Consider the following 26,261-nt stretch of genomic DNA (forward strand, 5'->3'; position numbering starts at 1 on the left):
GGTGGGTTTCTATCAAATACAATCAATGTAGAAGAGAGTACCGTGCAAAGGACCTTCCATGCTATGTAAACGGTGCTAGGCTGGATCTTAGCTCACTGAGTATTGCTCAGGTTCTATGCATGCTTCCGCATTTGGTGTAAAATTATAGCAGATACATTCTTTCTCACTTTCTGAAATTCCTCCTGCTCAAATTATGTCCTGAGAGCAAACATGTTGGCTCAAACCTGGGTCCCGTTCAAACAGAGAATGATTAGAAGGAGGCTCTTCCACACAGCTACACCTTTTTACTGTATAGTTTGTTCTGAGCCGCTTGCTGTGTTGGCCCTGTTGGTTTTCATGTTTTTTGAGGTGTGGGTGAAAATCTCAATAGAGTAAGGGTTTGGAAGACATGTCCAGCAGCACCTGCATAACTGCATACGTTTGTCATTGTGTGGCGTCTTAAATAAGTGTAACTTGGACATCGTTTTCTGGCCTTTTTGATATTTCAGTTAAGATCCTCCTGTTATTTCCTTTCAAATACAGTACAGATGCACCGTGCTTGTGCTGTGCCTAATGGTAGCTGCCGAAGGTGCTTGCTAATAAGATAGAAATGGATGGTGTCTCTGTGAAGTTGTTAGTGTTAATTACCTGTGGGCAGCCTGAGACTTAATCTGTTTTTTACATCATTGCAAGTGACAATGGGAACTGTCTCTATCCTTTAATAATTTAGTAGGAAAATTGGCATTATTTATGAGTTAGTAAGGTATGAATGTCAGTAACATTTGCTTTTACTGTATATTTTAAGGAATATCCACCGAACAGCTTATACAGAGTGCCTCCCAATTACTCGCCCGTTCCCTCACAAATGATGCAGCATCCTCAGTCTGCCTTGTGGGGCTACACCATCATGGGGCAGCCGCAGCAGCCTGGCTTCTTCGCACAGAACCAGCCCCTCCCTCCAGGTATGTCTGAGCTTTGAGTTCACCTCTCTTCTTGTTGCTGGGTGGTAAATTTGACTTAGTGCAGCCGGGTTTTGTTCCTGACTCTGAGGCAGGCTGTGATACCAGTGCCATTTGCTTTATTCCTGCAGTTAGCCATTTTTCAGAAGAGCTCTCCATTAGTAGGTCTGTCTATGTTAAGCTGTTGAACTAATTTGGTAGAGAAGCAGGAGTGACTTGCTGATGGGTTTGTGGTGCTTTTTTGTGACACTGATGGATTTTTCTTCTAAGAAAACTGTATAAGTTCAGTGAGGAGTTAAATAAGGGAGAGATGATTAGAAGAAACAAATGACCTTGGGGCTATTTCATTTCTAATTTGATCCAGACCGAGAACCACGGTGGCTAATTTAACATCTACTAGATGGAATAAATAATCAGCAGGTTGACTTTTTTTTATTTTTCCAGCATTTGTGTTGAGCTGATTTTTTTTTTTTTTTGTACATTTGTTTCTTCCAGGCAGGGTGTAGACAATTTAAGCGACGTATTTTAGAGGTGTGTGTAGCAGATGTTTTGAAAAATAGATGTTCTGCTCTACTCAGGTATTATGCACAGAAGTGCAGACGTTTGCTTCCAGTTATAAATGTCGAATATTTTTTTCTAAAGCTCCAAATATATCTAGACCTGTATTTAAGATGCATAAAAGTCTTCAGAAAATACCAGTCAGTGTCTAGGAAATTAAGAGAAGATCATTAAAAAAGCAGAAAGAAAAAAGTGGATAAGATGTACCCTTGTAAATCTGTTGACCCACAGGTCCATATTTTTCTATCAGGTAGCACAGAATGCATTAATCATTGCCATCTCATGATAACATGGCTTGACATGATGAGCTTTTGATCTGGCATGCAAATTTTGCTTTTCAGTAGCAGTCAAACATTCCGTGTGATGTAGTGGATGCAGCCCATAGCCTTTTTACTTTCCATTCTCATTTGCAAGTGGTAGCTTTCAAAGCTCTTTTGCCCTTTTAATTTTTCCATCCAGAAATCTGGTTGAGTCCAGTTCCTTGCCTTCCTTTACGGAGATGAGCTTACCATCGTTATGGTAGAGCCAACCAAGTGGAAGCCGGTGAATTAGCAGCGATCTGTACTGACAGCTTTTGCACAGAATACAGCCGTATGTTTGTGCTCTGGGTGGCTTTCAGGTGGTTCCAGGCTGGATCCAACGAGCTCCTTCGTCCCAGCCAACACGAAGCAGGCCCTGTCCAACATGCTGCAGCGGCGCTCCGTGCTGCAGCCCCCCTCCCTCCACGCGGTCACACCTCAGCAGCAGTTGCTCCAGATGAAACTCCTGCAGCAAGAGCAGCAGCAGCGGCTCCTCAGGCACCAAGCACAGGCACGGTCTCTCCAGCAGGTTTGTCCAAAGCCCCAGGGCTGATGAGCAGCACAGTGCTTTTACCTTCTGCTAAGGCTGCTTGCCCTACCTAGGCTTACCGAGTGGGGAGCCAGCTGACATTTACAGTCACAGTAACTTCTTAAGTGTTGCTTAAGGGGGGCTCATACTTCCTGCCCTTGGGTCTCATAGCCCCTTCTGTTTTCACTCTGTTTCCTAAAATCAGATTTTGCTTCTGGTATTTGATGTTATAGCAGTTTCCTGTTGTTTCACAGTGGCTTTCCTGATGGAATGGCGCGGTGCTGTGTACCACCACACTGCCAGTCGGCAGCAAGTACTCCTTACGTACAAAAATTCCAGGGAAAATTCTTGGAATTCCAAAATTCCATCAGATGCTGTTTCCATACACATGCACACGGGCGTGCATGTTCTCAGAAGCAGCTGATATTTTCTCCTAATGCTTTGCAGGGTAATGTTGCCATGTGCCAAACCACACATGCCTGCTGTGCAGCTCCCTTCGGAGCCTGAGCTAGTTTTTAGAACATGGTTACAGCCAGGCTGCTGCTAAATTGATGGCGTCAGGAGACGAAAATTGCTTTTCCTATTGCAGACAAACAACAGTGTGTGTACAGTAGTTGGTGGTACAACCAGTAACTTCTCACTTTTAAAGTCCTTCTGTACCCAATCCTACTATCTCTGCGGTCATCTGTATTGTGTTGTCCTTATGCTAAGTTCTTGCCTTCAATCTTTGCTCTCAAGCTGTGCATTTCGTTAGAGCTCCCTCATCATCACTATCATCCCTTCTTCAGTTTCTCTCCTGTGATGCACACAAAGCCCAGATCCAACCTGGAGATGCACCAGGTCCAGCCTCACTGCCCTGCACCAGGCACAGCTGGATCCTGGGGTGCAGTGCCTGGTGACAGGGCAGGGAATGCTATGCAGGTGTGCAGGTATGCCTGTACGGAGTGTTTGGAAATAGAGAAACAAGACAACTTGTGACCACTGCTACTATGTGACATAGGTTGTTTGGCTGAGCTTCAGTAGGAAAGGCTTCTTTGTATTTTGTATCTCTACAGCTGGAGAATGGAACTCCCTGCTCAGCCTGAGCCCACGGAGAGGGTGGTTCTGTGACACCAGTTTGTACCAACCCGATCTGCAGTGCTAAGCTCTTTTACAGGAAGGGCTGTGTGCAGGTTTTGCAAAGACCGTGCTTTATCCAAAAAATGTTGCATATTATGTGTAGCATTAATAGGCTCTTGCGGATGGCAGGGAGTCCTTTCCATGTTTTGTGTTTCATGTTATAAAAATACTGAGGCTTATTAGTGTCATGGAACACCCAGAAGGACTCTGCCATCATTTCCAGCACCACGTGCTGTGGGTGCAGGCAGGTGAGGTGGGCACTGTGAGGGTGCTGTGCTGCTCCACCAGCACTCTGAGCCTAGGAATGTGTATTCTGTGTATTGTTTGCTATTTTCTTGCCTGTCCTTTTTCTTCAGGATGTCAGTAGCTCTGCCGTACCCCTTCAGGATGGCTTTGACAACATAATGGTAACTGCTCGGGGATTGTGAACTTTCTTTTCTCTTTTGCACAAACAGTCATTCCTTCCAGCACCCAGGCTGCACTCTGCTTTCAATGGGAATGATATGCTTTGGGCACTCCTCATGGCTCAGCAGTGCAGTGGCTGCATGGAGAAGGCTGTAAATATACTTGCACACACAAAATATTTTTGTTACAAACATTCCCAATAACTGCATCATCACTGTACTTTTCCTCTTCAGAGGGTGTTGTGTTTCTCATTGTGAGAGGTCACAGTAGTCTCAGTACTCCCTGACACCACGTCCATCCAAGCATGGCTTGTGCTCTCCCATTTTGCCCGGTGTTGCAGCCCTGTGCTGGGCAGGGCATGCAGTGGGAGCAGCCCTGCTTTGGGCCCTCTGCTGCTTAGAGATCAGTGCTAATGTTTCACAAGACTCAGTCATTCCTGGGGAAAAGAGATGATGTCAGTCTCTGCGACGTGTACTTTCATCCTCCTAAGACAGGAGAAATTCTTTGCAAAACTCCATTTTAAAGGGCGCCTGCCCTTTAAACAGCAGCAGCCTTGTTGGCAGACGGCTGCAGTGCTGCAGTGGTGGAGAAGTGCCTCTGCCAGAGGTCAGGGCCAGCCCTGCCCCTGCTCCACAGGCAGCTCAGGGCCGGGCACTTCTGGAGGAGCTGGGGATCCTCTCCCTGCTCTTGCTGTGCACAGTGGTGATGTCATGTCAGGAGCAGGGCCAGCCTGACCACGTGTGTCTTGCAGGGTCAGCCGATGGACCCCGCTGCTCTTTTCACTCCGCAAGTCCGACCCACGCCGCAGCTACCGCAGTACCCAGGGCTTCAGCAAGCACAGGTACTGCATGCTCTGCAGAGTGAGTGCACAGCAACAGGTGAAACTGAGCCCCTTCCCCTCCAGGCTGGCCGGCCGTGCTGGAGGCTGCCTGGGATCGTGCCTGTGCCCTAGGGTGGTGTGATGCTCGGCCATGGGAGCTCGCTGCTCTCTGCATGCTCAGCTGTAAATGGCTGTAACTTTCCCATTTTTCCCTAGTGATGTTCTGGTAGAAGGCGAGCATACTTCGGTGCCAAATCTGTAATGTGACCACTTTTACAATGACGCTGATTTATGTAACTCTAACGTGAAGCTCCTCTCTGTCTGCTTTCCATGCAGAGCATGCCCCACGGGTACACGATGTACAGCACCCCGATGCCTTTGCAGCAGCAGCAGCCCAGCAGCGTGGTGCTCTCTCCTGGCTACACCCCCCGGGCATACACAGCCCACTCCAGCCCCGTGCTGATGGAGCGGCTGCGGCCGGGGCAGCCAGGCGGCGTGGCTCAGCAGCAGGCAGCTGCCTACATGCAGCCCCTGGCGGGCGCTCAGCGGTGAGCTTCTGCCCTTCTCGGAGCTGTAACCTTGCAAGGTTTAACCATGACTTTGATCTAGAGATCCAAAGTGTTTCATGCTTGGTAGTTTTTTCCATTATTTCCGGAAGTAAGAAGTCTTTATAATCGGTTTAGAATCTCTGGAAATGTAATTAACCATGGATGTTTTTCTCAGAGAACATTTTAATGCTCATTTAGAGTGCTTGCTTGAAATGTAGTCTCATTGCTCCTTCTATCAGAGTAAGAGTGAAACGGTGTCCTGCCTGCATCACCTGCAGGGTGGTAGGATGGTGCAGCTTCTGGTTTGGGTACTTCTAGAAGCATTCCTATTTGGAACAATAGTCATTCTGTAAAACTTGCAGTCTTTTGAATCTGTTGAAGTCTGATGTTACAGCTTTTAGTTGTGCTCCTAGACTATCTCTGCTCTGTCTTTAAATGAAGTAGAATGCCTTTTTATTGTATTATTTTTCTACCAGGTTGACCCATCAGCCTCTGCAGCCAAACTCATTGATAGGGACGGGCCTGGACAGCGCATCAGCCACACGTACCCATGCAAGCCTGAGCTCAGCACAGCTGCCCCAGGAGCAAATGCGACAGAGGCAGCAGCAGATCCGACAGCAGAGACTCTTCCAGGTGAGGAACCCAACTGTCCTGAAGGCAGGAGGTGCTTCTCTGCAGGGAATGCATGCATCCTTCCTTGGCCCTTTGGAATTATTTCCATGTTTTCATTGTAATGCAGTGGATATCTGTGCCCATTCCTGACAAATCGTTGTGCATTTCATCTGGATGTTTTGATGTAATAAATTAAACATACCAGCTTTGGAATGTATTTTGGTTATTACAAATGTTCTCAGCTCAGTGCAGCTGATGATGCAGAGCTGGAACACCAGCAGGCTCCACACTTCCTGGGACCTCCTGTGTGCCAGCCCAGGTCCCAGCCCATACACTGGCCATGAGCACCTGTGGTGCTGTCTTAGGGACGCTCCCCAAGGCGGTGTGTGTGCAGTTGTCTGCTGTCTCAGGGCCTATCTTCTTTCAGATGCAGCAGGGACAGCAGCAGCAGACTCTTGATCTCCAGCCCGTGCAGCCGCAGCAGCCCCTGGTAAGTGGGATGGATGGTTAGCTTCGGGCAGGGGCAGAGTGGGTGAAGCTTGTATTGAATTCGCAATGCCGTGTTTCCTGGACATGGCCATTTTTTCCGGACGTATTTAATTGGTTGAAGATAATTAGAACAAGTTCGGTCTGGAAAAATGGAGGAAATACAAGCGACACTGAATTTGCCTGCTGCCAAGTCCAAAGGCATTAATGCAATTCAAAGAGAAACCAAAAGGCAGCATACAGGTGTGGGAGGAGTGATAAACAAGGGGTCTTTATCTGATCACTACTGAAAGATCATTTCCATCCATTTCTAAGCTTTTCTCAGTATTCTTGTCTTGAGCAGACTGACTCTGATGGGTTGCCACAGAGGCAGAGCTCTGCCAGGCACCCTCTCTTCCAGCAGCAGAGCACTCCATGTGGGTTTCACATCCCCAGGAAGCCCTGGTGTGTGGTTAATACGTTTCACTAACCTCAGCAGTTACTAGAGGCTGCTAGTCAGAGGATTACACAATGTATTTTAAGTAAAGGATTGGTTTTCAGAAAGAGAAAAAAAAAAAGCTGAAGTCTTACTAAAGCCCTGAAAGTCCCTTTGGTTAGCTGAGGTTTCACTGAAACAAACACGGGCGGACTCTGCACAGTGTGTGCTGCCACCAAGTGTCACTGTGCTGCACTTCAGGCTGTCGGCCTGGGTGGGTGTGTTGTTAAGCAGAGTCTGTGGATGCTTAAAAGAAATGCTTTTTTAATCATTAAATTATTATTAATAATAATTTAATTATTAAAAGTTAAAAATTATTATTATTAATAATAATTTAATAATTAAAAGATGTTTTTTTAAAAGAAAAAAGAGCACGCAAGTAGAAGCACGTGTTCTTTCATCAGATCTAACGAGAAGGAAAGCAATGGGATTTTGAAAACTGACCAAGAGAACTCAGAGGCCCTGCAGTAAATAGGTAGTTCAGTAAGTGGTGACAGTTTTGACTTCAGCAGCCGGCATAGCAGCCCCTCATGCATCACAGACCCTCAGGAGCAGGGAGGTGTCAGAGCTGTGCCATCAGCTTTCTGTGCTCGGCAGCCCCAAGCATCTGGCACTCAGGTTTCACTTCATGCAGGGGACATCTGTGCTTCCAGGGGGAGGAAACACCTCTGCTGTGCACCACTTCTGACTCCAAAGGGATCCATCCTAACAGCACCATAGCTTCAGATGGTCTGACCATCCAGATTTATCTATTGTGATTTAGCAGCTTGACTGGACAGATATGTACTTCAGTGATGGGTTGGTGAAGGTCTTGGAGGTCTTCGAACCTTAATGATTCTGTGAGTCTGACCTGCAGGTAGCTGACCTATTAAGTTATTAATAGTGATTTTCTTCTGGCTGATGGGTAGAAGCACTGAAAATAGAACAGTGCTTGTTCTCCTGCCTGGTGTCACAGAGAAATATGTTGCATGGGCTGTTCAGCTAGGGAATAACACATACTGTCAAGTGTACCAGTTAGAGGCTGAATTCTGCTTTGATGCAGTATAGATAGCGTGCAAATTTGTGGAAGTGAATTTACACCAAAGGGTGCTTTCGAAATGATTGAAGGCTTTAGTTCATTAGCAGCAGATTTCTTTGGAAGCTCTCAGTGTTTGATTCTATCACACATAACAGTGTGTTCTGGGAGGGTTGTCTTCCTCCCATGGACTGCACTCGGATCAGAGTGAGGTTTGCTAATGGCACGTGCTGAGCACTCTCTGTGGTGGAACCAGCAGCCACGACCCTGCAGCACGTGAACTGCTCTTCTTTGTGCTTATCCTTTGTGTCATTTGAAGTGGTGTTGTCCTGAGAGGAACGCCTTTCTAGAAGTTTCTTCAGCTACACAAGGGTGTTTACAACTGCCAAAAAGACATTAGTTTTGATGAGCAGTTCTGGTTATCCGTGGCTTTGAGCAAGACAGAGAGCAAAGTTGCTGAAAGTGATGTGCAGGATAACACTGGGCTCTGCAGAGGTGGAAAGGATGGGGAGACCAACAGCACACACTGTGACACCTGTAGTAGCATTGGAGACATGTGAAATGTCAGGGCATGAAGAAAACATGTCCTGGGAGTTCTGAGCATGTTTCATGTGTCCTCACTCTGCTGTTAACATGTGCTCAGGACCCGCTGCTGGGCAGCTCTGCCTCTCACCATCCTTCCCTGCTCTGCCGGCTGCTCTCTGGTCACACTTTCTGCTGAGCTCAGGGCCTGGAGCCGTCCCTGGGAGATCCGTGCTGCAGCAGCCAGCGGTGGGCTCAGCTGGGATGGGAGCATTGCTTTCTGTGTTACCCAGCGTGCATTCATGCTGTGATTTCTGCCACCTGTCCTTTCCGCAGCAGTTCCCGAGGCAGGGCCTGCAGCAGACGCAGCAGCAGCAGCAGACGGCGGCGCTGGTCCGGCAGCTGCAGAAGCAGCTCTCCAGTGAGTGCAGCTCTGTGTGTCTGTCTGTCTGTCTGTGGGGGGATGTGCAGGTAGTGTCCCACTAACGTGGGAGCTGTTAGCAGGCCCTGCACCCAGCAGCCGTGTCACAGCACGGTGCTGCAGCCGGCACACACTGGGGCTCTGTGGGTCACAGAGGGCCGTGGCAGGAGGGCTGGCTGCCCCGCACTGCTGCCCCACTGCTGTGTGGGAGCTGACGGTGCTTTGCTGCCTAAACGTGGTGTGCTGCATTCTGTCCAGCACGTTCCCTTTGCTTTGTCACCAGGTAACCAACCGCAGGGAGTGAACCAGTATGGGCATCCTTCACACTTCTGAATCCAAAGGTGGGAGGGAGGCAGAACGTTCCGTTTGCACTGAAGAACAGAACATTCGAAATCCAATGCACTACTTATTGCTAGAAAGGAAACCTTCATTTCCTTCTCTTATTATTTTCATAATTATTTTTCGTGCTGCAGTTGATGTGAGTATGTAACGAGGTGGTTCTCGGGGGGGGTTGAGTTTCTTTGCTTTTAATTAGATTTAAAGGTAAGGACTTGTGGACCTATCTGAAGAATGTTATTGCAGATTTTATGAGTTTGGTGCTTTTTAGGTCCCGTTCCTTTTAAAGAGGACAAAGAATGCTGGGTTTGTTTATTTATTTGTGGGAAACATTCTTTTGTTATTATTATTATTTTTTTAAGAACTGCTGGACCAAACTGCTGAATTCAAAGGCACTCCTGACCCTGGCATAACAGTTGATTTGTTCATAAAGATGTTCGCCTCTTTGTTTGATGGTAGAACGAGCATTGATTTGAATTGTGTTTATTTGACTGTAATTTTCATACGCACTTTATAGAGTTCTTTGTTTAAAGTACCAATTCTCTCTCGCTCTCATTGTGGTAAGAAGGTGCTGAAGTGGGTTTATTGCTTGTATTAGAACTTCTTAAAGTTTATATTAAAAGCCACAATGTAATGTTAATAAACCAACTGAAAGTAGCAGCATTTCTTCATATGTGGTCTTTGTAACATCCCGCCCGGTGCTGATCCTTGGAGGAGTGCAGCGGGTGCAGAGGAGGGCTGGGCAGATGCTGTGGGGCAGGCAGGAAGGTGGGTCTGTTTGGCTCTGGGTGGTTCAGGAGGAAATCCCACAGTGGGTTTCACAAAGAGGGGGTGAAAAAGTCCTTTCTGCCACTTCTGGAGCTGCCTCCCGCGCGCACTGCGCTGCCCCTGCACGGGCTGTTCCTCTTATCTGTGCGTCCTTTGCTGACTTTGTTTGTTAACTGTTCAAAATTCTGGGTTGGATGCTTCATTTCTGGCCAAGCTTCAGTGGTGTAATGTTGGTTCTGTGTGAATCAAGATTAACTGCAGAAATGAGCTCTGCACAGAAGCTCTATAAATAACACTGTGATGTTCTCCTTTATGTTTCTAGGTTGGCCAGGAAGTTAAGAACTTTGTGCTAATCATAAGTTCTGTATTGTCTGCAACAGCAGGAGTTGTTCAAGCTGTAAGCTGTTATATTTGCCTTACGTTACCTCATTTATAAGATTTAATCATGTAAAGCAGTTAAACGTTCTGTGGATTCTAATTGTCTTTTAAAGTGATAAGTCTAACTTACATAAAAATTATTTCAGGTTTTTTGTTTGTTTGTTTGTTTTTTACATGGATTTTCTTATCCCCCGTGGAAGTGTACTGTTCTTCATAGTAGATAAAGTTGTCACAGATGCTGACAGGTGAGACTGGTGTAACCCAGCCTGTGTGGCCACTCCACCCGTGGAAGGAAGCACACAGCAAACCATGTGCAGCTGATGTTCAGAAATGGTCACGCCAGCACAAAGGCTGCTCCAGCTGAGTATGAACTCTTAAATGAACAAATAAGTAAAATAAATCTCCAGCTCGATCATAACGTGGTCAAATGAGATGACAGAATCTGCATGTAGCTCTTGGCACTTGAGCACTTTCTCACTCATGAGAACTGTGTGTGCTAACCAGCCGCTCCGAGGGATGTTGCTGCGGGAGGTTCGGATGCTGCGTAGCACTGAGGAGTTTCATTGCAGACTGTCCTATGAGCGATGGATGTTTTATCCCAGAAGAGGTACGTTACAGTTCTTGAACTTCTCTGTTGTTATTTTAAAGGATGTGAAGAGCTAGACTTGGTGAGGTGGGAGATGGTGACCCTGAGCTCCCCACATGTCTATCAGGCTTCCTGTAGTGATAAGGGAGTGCTTTCACCAACAGCAGTCCCTGCTCTACAGCTGCTGAAGGGCAGTGTGGTCCCCTCCATGACACATGTTTGTCCCCAGTTGGTGTGTTTAGGGGGAAAGGCTCTTCTGGCCCCTCTGTCCTGGTGTTAACGCTCTTAGGAAGAATGTGAGTGAGACACTCAGAGCTGTGGTTACTGATATTGATAGTTACTTGACCAGTCCAGTTCACCATTCGGTTGTGCAGAATGCATGTGTAGCCGTTTCCCTCTGTTCTGAAGGCAAGAGATCTCTCCTTAGACCTACCCAGTGCATTGAGAAAGCAAAATTCTCAGTTGACATGCAGACTGATGTAATTGTTTTCTAAGTGAGAAATCTCTAGAAGAAATTTTGTGACAATTGGAAAATGATGCCAACCTGGACTAAAGCCCAGATTGTTCTGAATGCATCGTCCCAGCGTTCTGCACAAAAGACAGTGAATCAGTCTTCACTGCTTGTTTCACCAGGGAATGTTTATTAAAAAAAAAAAAAGTACCAAATAATCTAACATGTTAAGAAGGTAATCTGCATCACAATAAAATCTGCTTTTTGGTCCTCGGACATTCTTGCTTTCTGATCCATGCTTCTGATAGCCACACAAGGTGAACATTATTAATCTAGTTTGAAAGCATCAATCCTGTACGGAAATTCTCTAGGTACATTTCTAGAAAGTTATTTCATTTAATATTCCAAGTTTGCTGGCAGGGCAAAAGTGCCTCAAGTTCAGTTTTATTTAGGTCCCTTCGATCACTGAATCAATGCTGGATGGTAATGCTAGATCTAATTTCCTTTTTCTTTTTGGTGTGATCATTGCAGACTGAATCCTGTAAATGTATTTAAGCACTTATGTGCCTTTGGCTGCCTTTGATTAAACCTATTCCAAGAATAAACTCAGTCCAGCTGTACACTTTGCTACCAATCATTCATTCTGTACTTCTTATTTCAAATGACATGAATGTATGTTACTGTGAAATCACTGCCAAGATGGTTCTTTGCTGTGCACTTGTACATTCCAGAATCCGAGGGCCGGGGGTTCTGGATGAGCAGCGTCCCCTGGGGATGCAGCAGTTCACTGCCAGACGCCCGACCGTGGTTACCTGTAGAAAGTATGGAGTGGTCTGGTAATTCCCATGTAATTTCTGGCTTTGGTATTCCCAGCGCCGTGCAGCTGAGCTGAACTGCTGCACCAGGCATGGTACTTATGGTCCGCGGGGGTCTGTTTGTAATCCTTGGAGGATAGGCTACAATGGTGACAGGAACGGTTACAGACGAATCTCCGGCGGGGTTATGGGCCTTACACACGTAATTCCCTCTGTCATGAATAGTAGCTGCTCGTATCACCAGCGTGCCATTTTCCAGCAGAATGTGTCTGCTGTTGATCTGAGGTCGGTCCAGCACGTGGCCGCCCGGCAGAGTCCACGCCGTGCTGGGTTTGGGGCTGCCGTCGGACAGGCAGTGAAGCGATAACGATTCTCCGCTGATGCCCCTCGTTGGCCCCTGGGGGTAAATGAGGATGGTGGGCTTCTGAGCAACTTCTAGGACGATCAGCTTTTCGATGTAGCCGACCTGGTTCTTGGCTGCGCAGCGATACTTCCCGGCTTTGTCCCTGCTGGGGTTGCGGATGGTAAGGGTTCCATTGCTTCCTGGGAGGAACTCGGACATCCTGGTCCCCTTGGAGAACCACGTGCCGTTGGGCAGCATCCAGCTTACTTCAGGTGGAGGGTTTCCATCCACAGAGCAGTTCAGTGTGGTTGTTTTTCCGGGTTTTGCTATTATTTTTTCATTGAATGGATTTTTAAACATAGGTCGCCTTAGCATTTCCAGTACCTCCAGCCGCACCACCAGCATGCTCTCTCCCCAGTCGTTCCGTGCCACGCAGATAAAATCTGCTGTGTCGGAAGGCCTTAGGTTCCGGATTTCGAGTGTGCCATTTTTGTGTACGACAATCCTGCTGCCGTAGTACGGAGCTGTCAGGAAAATGTTATCAGGCATGATCCACATGACCTGGGGGGGAGGCGTCCCTTCTGCCCTGCAGTCAATTTGTTTCTTCGAGTGCCTCACTGCAGTCACTTTAATGATTGTTTTGTTCGTGTATAAACCATTTATGATAGGTGGTTTCGCATCAACATCCAGTTTATACAATTTTGTATCATCCCCTCCAGCATTACGAGCAACACACATGTACTCCCCTGCATCCAGCAGCTTGGCACGGCGGACTGACAGGGAGCCGTTAGCGTGCAGGAGGTGCCTGTCTGTGGAAGAGGAGATCATGTCACTGGAAGGCAGCAACCAGAATATTTTTGGTGGAGGCTCCCCAGCAGCTTCACAGTCCAACAGCGCCGTATCCCCGGCTTTCACTTTAATGTACATCTTGTAACTGTGCTTTATCTGAGGGGCTGCCGTGACGACTGTGATGTGTATTTTCATTTCATCTCTCCCCAGAGTGTTCTGAGCATAGCAGGTGTAATCTCCCTCCTCTGTTACTCCAGCTCTGTTGAGATACAGCGTTCCGTTGTCAAAGAGGATGTATCTGCGAGACCTGTGTCCGCTGTCATCTGCCAGCATCGCGTTGTTGATCACTGTCCCGTCCGGCAAACTCCAGGATATTTCTGGTGCAGGTGACCCAGAGGCCTTGCAGTCCACCTGGAAATCTTTTCCATAGGGCACCAGTTTCTTGAAATACTGTTTCTGGTCAATCTTGGCTGGTTTCATTGTGATGCTGACTTTCATCAGTATCAGATCATCTCCAATTTTGTTTCTTGCAACACACAAATAGTCCCCCGCATCCTTTTCAGTAACTGCCTCGATAACCAGGGATCCATTGGGGTACACATGGATTCGACTTCCCATTCTGTTGTTGGGGGGAGAAAGAGGAAAAGAATTATGGAACAAAGTTCTGAAGGTGAATACTGAGTGCTGGAAGTGGCTTGCACTATTAACTCATTAAGTATGGAGTGAACTTTTCTCGTTGTTTTCCTAATTCAAAGTTATATTTCATAAATGAAAAATTCCTCATGATATATATTCTGTATCAGATACCTGACCAATTTAAGCACATTTTTAAAGGCACTATGCTCATGTTCCAGCCCTTCTGTTTTCCTAGACTTCTTTCCTTTACTGAAAATACCAAGGCTCTTTTCCCACAACGTTGGGATGTAAATGGTGGTAAATCAAATCTGGGTGCCTGCAGTGGGTGAAAGAAACAGATAATGGGGTTGGGTCCTTCAGGTGTCGCTAAATGCCTACAGCGAGTCAGAGCTGATTTGCACGGTATTTCTTTACATCCTTGCTAATGCACCTCTGCTTTAAGCACCTCTTTTCCCCCTGTGCCTGCATTCAGCTTGAGCCCGCAGGCAGCAGGGGCTGAGAACATCACTGGTGCCGGAATGTGCTGCCGATCGCTCTGCCATGGTTTCAGCCATGAGATTGCTGCTGTTGGTACTACAGAGCTGTGTTCAGAAGTGAATTTAGCTCTTAATGAATCGTTCCAGTGATGTTCCACTCCCTCACACCAGCACTGGAGATGCTAGTGTGTGAATTTTCCAAGAGCTGGGGAAGAAAACAGGCTCCTACCTGTGCCACTGGTCTACAACCGCCTTGGATGGCAGCCTCCAAATTATCCTGGGCTGGGGCTCCCCTGTGGCCGAGCAGTTCAGCAGCAGTTTATCCCCAAAACTGAGCCGGGTCATGCCCTGGGAGGCGGCAGCTATCCTTGGCAGTGTGTCCCGGTGCCGCACAGTGAGGGTCACCACCCGGCGCTCCGAGCCCGTCGAGCTCGTGGCGATGCACTCGTAGATCCCGCTGTCAGTGGGCACGATGCCGCTGAGCCGCAGGGTGCCGTTGGGAAGCAGCAGCACCCTGGTGTTCACAAACTGCAGGGGCTTCACCACCGTCCCTTCGGAGAGGACCCAGTGGACGCGGGGCTGAGGATTTCCTTCTGCGGTGCAAGGAAGGTTCAGGTCTTGCCCCGCTGTAGCTGTGATCTGCTGTCTCTTTTCCTCCAGGATGACGGGAGGTGCTGCGATGACCTGCAGCTTCACAGTCAGCGTGTCGGTGCCTGCTGGGTTTGTGGCTGTGCATGTGTAGAGGCCCCTGTCATAAACCGTGACGTCCTTGATCACTAGGGTGCCATCCGGCCGCACGAGAACTTTCCGATTTCCCTGGGAAGAGCTGGAAATGTGCGTTTCATTGGCCAGAATCCACGAGATGGAGGGAGGAGGTCTGCCCTCAGCTGGACACCTCACGGCCACGGGCGTCCCGGCATGGGCAGTGAGGAGCCGCGTGCCACCGGCGATGCGGGGTGGGTAGGCCACCACGGCCAGCGTGGCCAGGAGCCGTGCTGTGCCCAGAGCGTTGGTGGCGGTGCAGCAGTACTGCCCGCTGTCCTGCAGGGCTGCCCGTGTGATGGCGAGTGTGCCGTTGGGCAGCACCGTCCACCTGCTGCCACTCGCTGGGGCATCGGTCTCTGCGGGAGGGAGGGACAACAGCACGGCATCAGACCTCTCCATCCCGCCTTGTTTTGCTCTGTACCCATCTACGCTTTCCTTATCCTGGTCTAGGCTGCCCAAATACCCAAGACAGTGGTGGTAAGAAAGGGCGAAATAATAAATCCTGCATATGCAGTGGAAAAGCTTCAAGAGAAAACCAAAACTAAGTTCCTCGGTACAGACAAGGCTTGGATAGAGCAGGTAAGGCTTTGTGTAGCCAGAAGTACTTTGGTTCAGTTGTGTGCAGGTGTTGCAAATTCATAAATGTTTTGCCCTTGCAATCACTTGATGTCATGGTTCATTATGACAGATGTTCATTTGTCTGTTCTGAAGCAGCAGGTAACGTGTGAGAAGAGCTTTAATCTTCTCACAGTAAGCACGGAGTTATGGTTTACATATGCACATATTTAACATTTCCATTAGTGACTGTTTCGTAGTCAGTATTAAGGCACTCCAGCAAACATTCTGGGATGTCATTTTTCTCACTATTTCTTAGTTTGTGCCATAACTGGTCCTTCACAGTACTTCTAGGCAAGCACTACTGACTGCAGCCTGCCAACCACCTGCCAGACCGCGGCACCCGGAGCTGCTGCTGAGCTTACCTGGGGAGATCTTGGTCCATTTTATGGTTGGCTGGGGGTTGCCTGTAGCTTCACACGGAATGAAAGCATCTGAGTTGGCCAGCACGGTGAAGGCAGCTAGTTTTCCTCCAATTATTCTGGGCTTTGTGAAATAGTTTCTGCTTAAAGAGAACAAGGACAGAGGGATGCTGGTGGTGGTTTTGTGATGCTGTCTCTGGTCAGACCAGCCATTGGCAGAGCTGCCCCACAGGTGTGCATGTGGAACGACCTCCTGCCATGGCGTCGGCACGGTCGGCGCGTTAGCCGTTAGGGTTTTGCCTCCCCGTTCTGCAGATGGCAGCCCAGCACCGATCCCCCCCGTGGGCAGTGCCAGGGTGGGACGCTGTGCTTGGGGAGCTGTGGTGCCTGGAGCTCTGCTGCTCAGCTCGGTGCTGCCCCGGTCCATGGGCTGTGCCACGGGGCTGCCTCGTGTGGCCTCCTTGTCTGTCCACAGGTGTGGCCGCTCGGCCGCTGGGGTGAAAGCTTTGAGGTGCTGAGCAGATTCTGAGCGCGCCGCGGCACTGGCTGCAGCAGGATGGGCTCGCTTGGCACCGAGAGGCTCCGAGGGCAGCAGTGGGGTTGGGGTGGTTGCAGTGGGGGTTTGTGGCCGACGGCTGCGGGGCAGCAGTGACACAGGCGGGGTGCTCACCCCCACGCTGGGGGCCGCTGCTGTCTGCGGGGCTGTGGTGGGCCCGTGCCGTGCTGTGCCTGGTGGGGTGAGAGCCCATAGAGCTGTGACCCAGCCTGCAGGTGCGCTGTCAGACCCTGCAGCTGCAGGTGCGTGCCTCGTGGGCACAGCCGGCGGGCTGACTGCGAGTGCAGAGGCTGAGGCTGTGTCTGCTGTAGTGCGGGCGCCCATGGTTGGGCTTTGGGAAGGAGCTGTTTTAGGGGGCCGCCTCCTCCTCTGGCCTCTCCTCCTTCCTGTTCTGAACACTTTTTGAGGAGCCGTAGAAGCTGTAGCTGTTGGCTTTGGACTCTCTCTGCCCATTCCTCCAGCTGTGCTCATTGCAGGGCTGCAGTCAGGGGGCTTCTCTGACGTACTGCTGCTGTCAGTGGGTTTGCCTAGAGATGGGATGGGATCGACGCCCGCTGAGATGGGCGTGAAGGGCAAAGGAGAGACATGGGGTCTTGATGCCACTGCTGTAGTTTTAGGAAGCGAGACTGATAACTCTGTTGCTGGAAACGCATCTGTCCTCAGCACTTCCTTTTGTGTGTCATTTCCAAAGAGAAGTGCTCTTGTAATTTTTCCTCCCTGGGAGTTTTTGGATGAGCATCTGGAGAAGACCGATGGGGGAGCAGAAGCAGTCCTCATGCTCATCATGTGTGTGATTTGTGCAGTGTGAGCTGTGCGGGTTGCAGATGTTGGCAGGGCTCTGTAAGTGCTGCCGTGACACGGAGCTCTGCTCTCTGCTTCCTGCTGGGCAGCATCTCTGGTGCTTTGAGTAACGACAGGCACTGCTGTGGAAGCGGCTCCTTGCCTTGCAGTGGGTGCACTGTTCTCTTCCATGAGGAATGCTGTGCTCTGAGCTGTGCCTGCTGGGTGCTCTGAGGACATATTTGTAGTAGAGGGGGAGGACAGAGGCGCTTCTGGGCTGAGCGGGTTGATGCTGCTGTGTGAGTTGTTCAAGGCAGGCACGTTAGGGCTGTGTGTTGAACTCAGCAGGACAGCTGGAGCAGTAGCTGTTCTCCCTCCGGCAGAGCCTCGCTTCCCTGAATTGCGCCTGTGCTCTCTCATACTCAGAAGACGTCCTGGCCTGACCATTTTTCTCCTACCAGACATCTTCCTCCTTCTCCCATATTGTTGCTGGGCCCGAGGTGTGTGAGTTGTCACATCCTGAATGATTTGAACGCGCTGATGACTAATAACATTTGGGCCCAGTGGTAGTGCAGGAGTTACGGGTTTCTGAGCACTGTGGAAGTGAATGTGACCAAACTCAGAGTCTGGCTTGCTGATTGTTGCTGCAATTGCCTGACCACCTGTTTTGGTGGAAATCTTATCAGTAAACTCTGTAAAACCATGCATCTCACCCACTGCATTTTGGGAAGTTGCAGGTGTGCTGCTGTCTGCAACATTCCCCGTGGTTGTCGCAGATACAGCCTTTAAATGCCCACTGTTACGTTCTCCAGGAGATGCTGATCTTTGCTGAGCACTGATGAGTGTGGATGTTCTGCTCGCTCCCTCTCTTGCCATCGATTGCTTCCCACCGTTTGCCGATGCTTGGCTTAAGTTGGGTCTTTCCCACAAGTCTGAGGTTGTGGTTGTAGGGTTTAGATCTGCTGGTGTGGGGCTGACAGATGGGCTGGGCTGTGGGAAGGGAGCGGGTGGGGGGGTCCCGGCCCCCGCAGGGGTTGTGCTTCCGGCTGTGCTCCCCAGGGAAGACGTGGTGGTCCCCTCTGTTACCACTATCATGAACTCTTGTTCTGGAGAGATGGCAGCACCGGACGTTTCCTCTTCATCCGCAGGCACCGTTGAGAACTCACGGACCTGAACAGGCGGGTTTGTCTCCACTTCTTGTTTTTCTATCCCAGGTGGGTTCCTCTTTGCTTTTTCCAGAAAGGCCGCCCAGCGCTGGGGGTTGACTCTCTTGGCTGAGGAGCCAAAGCGCCTTCGGTGCCCCCTGAGCCTCCTGCCAGCTTTGTCCCTGTGCTGCCGGGTCGTCGTCCTCCTGTGGCTGCTGCCTGTGCGGGCGCTGTGTGTGCCCTGCTGTCTGTGTGCTGGGGCACTGGGCTCCTGACCCGTCCAGCTCAGCAGGGCAGCTGAGGAATTCTGCTTTCCTCTAACTGAGGGCAGCATTGCATCGCCAGAGCCATCGCTCTCTTCCCACTCTCCTGCAGCCGCAGGTGCTTTCCGTGGGGTGCTTTTGTCCTCTCTAACCAGCACGTGGAAAATCAAAAGATCAACGCCGTACTGGTTGGCTGCAACACATCTAAAGTAGCCGCTGTCTCGCTCTGTTACCCCCTGTATTCTTAAGGTACCGTTGTCAAAAATATGTTTGTTTCTTACAGAGTGGTGAAGAACCACTCGCTCAGGTAACACCCAACTAATGGCAGCATCCGGAACAGCGGCAGAGGTACAGGGAAGGTCCAGAACGCTGCCAACCGTGGTGAAAAATTGGGCCCCATTTACACTGCTGTGTTCCACATAAGGATCAACCACAGTGATTCTAAACGTGAGGACATCTGCATCGTTATAATTTGTGCCTATGCAGTGATAGAGCCCAGTGTCAAACGTATCAGCTGTTCGTAACGCGAATGTCCCAGATTTTACTACTACAATCCTGCCATCCTCACTGACATAAGGCGCTCTGACTTTGCTCCCGTCAGCCAATATCCACTCTATCGCAGGAGCTGGCTCCCCGATTGCTTGGCAGTCCAGTTGTACAGTCCCCCCAACTGGAACAGTGTGCTCTGTTTGCGTTTTGTTGTCCCTGGAGATCACTGTCCAGTTATTCCCCACTTTCTTTTGGTCACCAGTGGGCAAAACTATCTCAGCATCAGTAGAGTAGCGGATGTGCAGTGTGCTAAGTGTGGTTGCTGTCCTGTCAAGCTGCAGTGCCACTTTGTTTTGCATTAACCACGATGGTTCGGCTCTGAGTTCAGCCTCTACTTTGGTAAACAGTTCATCTTTTTCAGAGTAGATTTGCTTATACTGGTAAGTGATAAGAGGTGTTTCAGTTGCGAGGGCACTCCTTTCGAGTCTGAGGGGAGAATTACTGTACAGGGCCAGTATGCTCCACAGCTGCTGAATGTGTCCGTAGGCGATGTCGCACACGAGAAATGATGAGAATGATGTTCTGAGGATTGTGACGTTGTCCTCTTTGTCAAATGAGATGGGAGACGCTTCTTTTGGTTTCTGAACGTTGCAAACCAAGTTACCTCGATTTCCTCCTTGGTCAGTCATGTTCAAAACCACGGATCCTATGGGAGCTAGGAAGTCTTCGGGAGATACAGAGCTGAAATCCCCATCCTCTGGCACTGTGAGGTTTTTGAGTTTCAGGGTGTGATGTATGACTGGCTTCATGCAGGTTAGAGCTGCAGGAGGAATACCCACAAAGTTCTTCCCTTTGCAGTTCCTGGGGCTGGCACAGACTGGGCACTGCTGAGCACCAGAACTTCGGTCTTTTTTGCACTTTACGACATCTGAAGGAAAGAAAAACACAGTTAGCATTTGTGATACAATTTTTAGTACTAGGACCAGGACTCTTAGGAGTTAAACAAACAAACAAACAAAACCAAAACAGATGCTGGGGAGTAACGTTTTAAGTAGAGGGGACAAAAATAAGAAATAATAGAAGTGCAAAAGGATTGACACAGGCGTGCTGTAATGGCCTGCTGTTCACAAATGGGTCTTTGGCAGACTGTAAAAGAGTGACGAGTTTCATGTAGCTGCTTCTGCTTTACATCAATTAATTTGCTGAGATATTCTAGGGGTGTGGCACAAATAATAACACCTCCAGTACACCTCTGAAAGACTGATATGTAGGTGGTGTGAGCAGGTCGATCATCAGCATTCAAACAATTAGAGACATATCAGATGCCATTGCATTTCCAGTCTTCCCTAGGAGTGTATGTCAATAAATAAAGGACGGTGCTATCAGGAAGAAGAAGATGCCGTAAGGTGATTAAAAAGAACAAGCAAAGCCTTCAGCTCACCTGGCCTCTGTTTTGCCCATTCTGCAAACCACTGTAGATTGCAGTCGCAGGACCATGGGTTCCCATGAAGGTAAATGCTCTCCAGCTCGGACATGTAGGAAAACATTTCTCGTGGTAGCGAGGTCAGCGCGTTGTCAGACAGGTGTACGTGCTTTATGGAGGATACTTTAAATACTTGGAGGTAGCTCAAGGTGACAAAAGTGTCTGGATGGAGCTGCTTCAGGAGATTTCCTTCCAAGTGGACCAGCCTCAGTGATGTGAGGCCATAGAACACATTGGGATTTACAAATTCAATTTCATTGTGGTCCATGTGCAACCGGACCAAGCTCTTCAGACCATAGAAAGCATCTTGCTGAAGAACACTGACCTTGTTGTAGCTCATTTTTAAGACCTGTTGACGAAAAAGCGACATTATATTGCTGTAAGGTTCCCAGGCCATTCTGATTGGTGGTTACTCTGTGAAGTATTGCAACAGACCAGCAGGGCAAATGGAAGGGAAAAAAGCATAGGAGGAATTATTTGTGGTTGTGAGGAGGTAACAGCTGAGCTCTCAGGCACAGGAATGGCTTTCACGAGAGTGAATGGAACCTGGAGATGTGCACACTCACCCATTAGCTGCTTTCTGTCTCTCCCTCCTCACCTCTCATACTCTAAAGCAATAGAGTCACTGCTGTGTGTTTCCTGAGCACTTCAGGCCTTCCACGGTCACAGATGGTCACAGCTACAATGGTTTTACTTCTCTGTAATTATTAACAACAGCTCTGGATTGAAATTTAACTGGAGAGTAACTGTTAACTTGACATGGAATTGGTTGGGAATGGTTGGTCATAAATAATTGTTCAGTTACTTCTGCATGTATGATTACCTAGATGGCAAATACAGATACTAGATAGATGTTGTACTGGCTGTGACAAATTAATTAAAGACTGCAGATGCAGTGCTTGGAGCTCTGCAGCCTTCCTTGTGTAGAAGAAAGTCTCAATTGCAGCTGCCAGTTAAGATATTATGTCAGATATCTGCCAGTGTGTTCATCATTCTCTTACACTACACCTGAATGCCCGCCTGGGAAGGAAAGGCATTTATTTCCCATGAGGGTGGTGGCTGTTGGATGTCTCTACCTTTCACAAGGATACAATTAGGAACAGGAAACCCAGGGGCTGAAGGCGGCTGTGCTGCTCCCCCAGGCTGGTATTGCTGTCTGTTTGCTTAAAGGTCATAATGGAAGCTAAGGCTGGGTTATCCCCGACACTTCGTCCTTACCTGTAGTGAACGTAAATCCCTGAACACCTTCTCAGGGATTGCATTTATCTCATTGCTGTGCAGCATCAGTAACTCCAGTTTCTCCAGGCCGGCAAAGTCCGTGTCAGTCAGTGTGAGCAAGCTGTTGTACCTGGAACAAACAGCACCCCAGGCCTGGCTGTGTCAGACAGCACACGTCTTGTTTTAAAGCAAACTAACCAAAACTGAAAGAAAAGTCTCTGAAATGTGTGAAGGGAGACAGCGCTTCTGATAGCTAAGATGAAGTTTTATGTATGTCATATGTTCTTCTTAGCACAGAGTTTGTTAACTCGTCCAGGGCAGCTTCCTGAAGGCTGTATTCAAAGTGGATATGGGAAATAACTGCAAAAACATGCAGACAAGAATGCCAGTTTGGGGCTGCAGGGTACCAGGGCAAGGGTTCGTGTAAGGGCAGAGGGCTGCAATACAGCACTGCCTTTTTACGTTGTACTGTCATGGAGAAGACCTGGAAAGGCTTCCTTTGCAGTGTGAGAACAACCCACACTGAGTGCTGCCCCTGACCGCGGAGCTGCAGCCCTGCAGGGTCTCACTGCCCTCTGCTGGCCTTCCTGTCACCTCCGCTCTTTTCAGGTGTGCTTCTGGACCTTCACTTCCTCTACATCCTACCTTGCTGACACGGCCTGATCTGCTTCTCACACAGCCATCACAACTCCCGTGCCCAGTGGTAACGAGCAGAGATTAATTCCCCAGTTAGATAGCTGGCCTGTCTGTCATAGCAATGAGTGCTGCAAACACATCCCTGGGCAACCACAGCCCTCCAGAAGTGCTGGTGCTGAGCTGTAGGCCTTCATACACCGCGCTCCTGGGAAATGCTGCCAAACCAAAGAAGGAAAAGGGAGCTGTGACCAGGGGAGCTGCCCGGCAACAGGGCAGGAGAAAGCTCCCATGGAAACCTCCTTTTGTCTTTTTCACATACACCTCTGGACAATTTAAGGCCACGTGTATCCAGAGTGCTACCAGGGCCAGCCAGACTTGGCTGCTGCATGGCCTTTGGGCTGCAGGGCAGAAGGTACTTGCAGGAAAGCCCTTTGACTGACCTGTCAAGCCTGTGTGTAATCTATTCCCTGCTCCTTCTGATCACCTAAACTGGATGGTGGCTGAAATATTCAGATAAATGCTATTTCCCATAAGCTGGATAAATAACAGTGTAGAAAACAGTATTACATGACATTCTGAAGTCACATCAGAAGTCTTGGAAGATTTGAATGCTTGTGTTGTGTTTCTGGCTCCACTGGAGCTCTGAGCTGTCTTTTCCCAGAATGAATTGTCCGTGTTTCAGACCCCTTCAGAGTTCAATGTTACAGATGCAAGATATTCAGATAACATAAAAGAACTCATTTAAATCCAAAACTTTTTAAGGTTCTCGCATCCGCCAAACTTCCGCACAGTGTTGAGGGTCTTACACTTCTCTAGCTCTCATTGTGTCATTGCAGCCGCCTCTGAATAATGCAAACCATTCACCGAAGTTTCACTCCCCGCCCGGGTTAGTTTCTAGCCCCACAGCTGGGAACTCTCAGTTATTACATGGCAGAACAAAGAGCTGAAAGATACCCGCTCGGAAGTGCGGCGCTGACCCGAACGTACCCCAGGTTGATGCGCTCCACGTCCGGAGCGATGCGCGGAGGGACGGCGGTGAAGTAGCGGAAGGTGCAGTGCACCTCGGCGGGGCCGTAGCAGGCGCAGAGGCGGGGGCAGGCGGCGGGCAGGGCGGCCAGGCGGGCGGCCAGGCAGGCGGCGAGCAGCGGCCGCAGCCAACAGCGGCGCGGGGCGCCCATCGTGCGGGAACCGCTGCGGGGCGGCCGTCACGGCGCGGGCAGCGGACGGGATCCTCCTGCACGGGAAGCAAAGCCGCGCGTTCGGAGCGCCGGACGTGCCGGGCCGCTCCCGGTGACGAAGCTTCGCAGCTTCAAAGGAACGCCGGCCCGCCGGGCTGAGCCGAAGCTCTCGGTTCTGCGCTCGGGTTTCGGATCGCTGAAATAAAACGCGTCGTTCTGAAGAAGCGGCCGCACGCCCTTTGTCTGAGGGAGACGCGCACCCCGCGCCGTCGCTTGCAGGTAACTTGTAACGTCGCGACGGAGAAAAAGTCGGAGCCGTGCATGTGGCCGCCGGTAACCCACGGCCGCTTATAAATCTGCTAGCGATTTGTCCTCGGGAGGGAACACGTCAGCTCCTTTCGTGCCAGTAATTACTCCAAACGACTGTCACTAATTTCAAAGCCCCTCGCGGCACCGCCGCACCTTCCCTCCGCCCCCCGCCTCCCCCCGCCCGGCCGTGCCCGGGAGCGGAGCCGGCACACCTGTCCTGTGCCCCTACCTGCGCCAGCGGAGCCCCGGCGGGCGCTGCCTCGGGGCCGGGCCGGCAGCCGTCAGCACAGCCCAGCCCGACCCGGCCCGCTGCCTCCTCCTCCTGCTGGCAGGAGGGGGTCGTGGCTCCGGGCTCGGCTCTGCGCAGCGCTGGGCGCTCCGGGGCCCGCGGACCCTCGCGGCTCGGCTGGAGCGTTCCCCTGAGGAGCCACCTACGCGAGGAAGGAACGGCACCGCCGAGATTTGGCATCGGGGAGCGAACGCTCTCTCGTGCTTTTCCCCCCGGCAGCCGCCGGTGACACTACAAACTCCCAGCTGCCTCGAGGAGTGATGTTCCTCCGCCGCTGCTTCAGCTCCTCATGTTTTGCTGAATGGCGTTTGTAGCCCCGGTGAACTTAATCGGCGGCATGCTCTGTGCAAAGGCTGTTAGGGGAGGTCAGGGCATCGCTGCATGGCTCAAGAGCTGTGAGACCTTACAGTTGCATTTTGAAAGGTGCCTTAATTATTGCTAAATGATTATGTCTTTATGCAGTCAGTGTTACGTGAAGTTAAATGTGGGCCCTCTGATCCAAAGAAAGTTTCTGGCACAGAGTTAAGAGCTGGGACCTTTGAGGAAACCCATCTCAGGGTGGCACTGCAGGGCCCGTCGCCTCTTTCTCCCTTCTCAGCTTAGTCAATGCTGGTGTCTGCCAACACCATCCCTTCTACCAGCAAGACCCACCAGGTCAGAGGTTCTCTTCCAGCACTCAGTTTGCCCCACTACAGCCTAAAGCCCCTTGGCGCCTTGGCTCTGTTCAGCTTTACAGTCCCTTTACACTGAGGTCAGTGGGTGGGACGTGCATCACACTGCTGGCTGTCAGTGCAGCTGGTGTCTCATCTGCTCCGCCACGACATCATTTCTGCCTTTGCAGAGCAAACAGCTGCTGAGTTTTGGTGCTCCGGGTGAGACGTGGATGGTTCAGCCACCTCTCAGACACTGCATCATGCGTTTGTTACTCTGTCCAAATTAGTGAAGAATCAGAAAACAAGTACCTTAACAATGTCACATAGACCTCCTGCAGAACCATTGCTGTTATCTGCCTGAAAAAGGATTATTGCTAGTTGTGTTTGATACAGTTGCTAAACTTCTACCAAAATATTTGTCCAAGTAACATCTGTGCTACCTGCACCAGAAGTCACAGAGTAACGCTCTAGATGGGTTCCCACTGACTACAGGCAGCTGCCGCCTCCTTGCAGATCAATGTTCAGTCCTCCATGTAAGTTCATGAATAGATCTGCCTAAGCGACTCCTAATCACGTCTCACCAGTGCTGTGCGGATTTTCTGCAGTCAGTTCAGCAGATCAGACAAGGGCTGCTCTCGAGGCACGGAGAGGCTGCACAAGGAAGCAGTGCCTCCCGGTGATGGAGCGATGCTGGGTGCTGCTCACTGCCAGCCAGGCTGTGAGGAGCAGCCGAGGGTGGGCGCCTGGCTTCCAAAAGGCCCTCCAACAGACTGCCCCTGGTGACCAGAATGTTTGCCACAGAGCTTTCTGCTCTTTCCATGGAATTAGTATTTGTGTCAGGTAAATACTAATTTTGCCAAATGCATCAACATTCTGTGAATAAAGCCTGTCTGTGAAGTCGGCATGAACCTCTTTAGAGCCCCCCGTGCTGTGATGGCAGCCTGTGTTATCATGGCAGTCGTGGCCCTCATGGAACACACAGGTGGTCTCATGTGATTCAGCATGGGAACACTGGTCAGGATGCACTGAGCTACACGTGCTGCCCGGCACCTCCAGAATGGCAGCACAGCTCCGCTGAGCACCGCTGTTATGTTCTCTGCTGACACTGTTAGGTGCTACCTTCATGGCCAGGAGGAACATGGGACCACACTGCCCCATCCACCGAATGCTGCATCTCTGACTGATAAGGAAAGGG

At 50.0% G+C, this 26,261-nt stretch overlaps 2 protein-coding genes across 12 annotated transcripts in view; one reads left to right on the top strand and one right to left on the bottom strand.

The window, feature by feature from the left end:
* Nucleotides 1-9,740, top strand: part of MED12L (mediator complex subunit 12L) — a 104,778-nt gene extending 95,038 nt beyond the window's left edge. For 2 of the 9 annotated variants that reach the window (XM_090147552.1, XM_090147558.1), the window contains 9 exons: nucleotides 785-941; nucleotides 2,116-2,324; nucleotides 3,800-3,850; nucleotides 4,600-4,689; nucleotides 5,005-5,216; nucleotides 5,693-5,849; nucleotides 6,256-6,318; nucleotides 8,663-8,747; nucleotides 9,031-9,740. In XM_090147552.1, the coding sequence (XP_090003678.1) occupies nucleotides 785-941; nucleotides 2,116-2,324; nucleotides 3,800-3,850; nucleotides 4,600-4,689; nucleotides 5,005-5,216; nucleotides 5,693-5,849; nucleotides 6,256-6,318; nucleotides 8,663-8,747; nucleotides 9,031-9,080 (1,074 nt within the window). In that variant the 3' untranslated portion in view covers nucleotides 9,081-9,740. The remainder of the gene's footprint in view (nucleotides 1-784; nucleotides 942-2,115; nucleotides 2,325-3,799; nucleotides 3,851-4,599; nucleotides 4,690-5,004; nucleotides 5,217-5,692; nucleotides 5,850-6,255; nucleotides 6,319-8,662; nucleotides 8,748-9,030) is intronic. The other 7 variants (XM_090147556.1, XM_090147559.1, XM_090147560.1 and 4 more) reach the window with 5 other exon arrangements.
* An 89-nt stretch (nucleotides 9,741-9,829) lies between these two features.
* IGSF10 (immunoglobulin superfamily member 10) lies at nucleotides 9,830-24,538 on the bottom strand. Of its 3 annotated transcripts, none has more exons than XM_031603638.2 (6): nucleotides 23,625-24,538; nucleotides 22,002-22,131; nucleotides 20,742-21,132; nucleotides 16,071-20,228; nucleotides 14,555-15,446; nucleotides 9,830-13,832 (listed from the first exon to the last, which is right to left on the bottom strand). In XM_031603638.2, exons 1-6 carry the CDS (start codon nucleotides 23,813-23,815, stop codon nucleotides 11,924-11,926), a joined length of 7,671 nt encoding a protein of 2,556 aa, XP_031459498.2. In that variant the 5' UTR covers nucleotides 23,816-24,538; the 3' UTR covers nucleotides 9,830-11,923. The 3 variants fall into 3 exon arrangements, with proteins under 3 accessions (XP_031459498.2, XP_090003677.1, XP_090003676.1); XM_090147551.1 differs by having other exon boundaries at nucleotides 14,555-15,431; nucleotides 16,044-20,228; XM_090147550.1 differs by lacking the exons at nucleotides 22,002-22,131; nucleotides 23,625-24,538 and adding an exon at nucleotides 21,350-21,516.
* Between the last annotated feature and the right edge of the window lie 1,723 nt (nucleotides 24,539-26,261).

The sequence above is a fragment of the Phasianus colchicus genome, chromosome 10, assembly GCF_987193195.1.
Source record: "Phasianus colchicus chromosome 10, bPhaCol1.hap1.1, whole genome shotgun sequence".
Lineage (NCBI taxonomy): Eukaryota > Metazoa > Chordata > Aves > Galliformes > Phasianidae > Phasianus > Phasianus colchicus.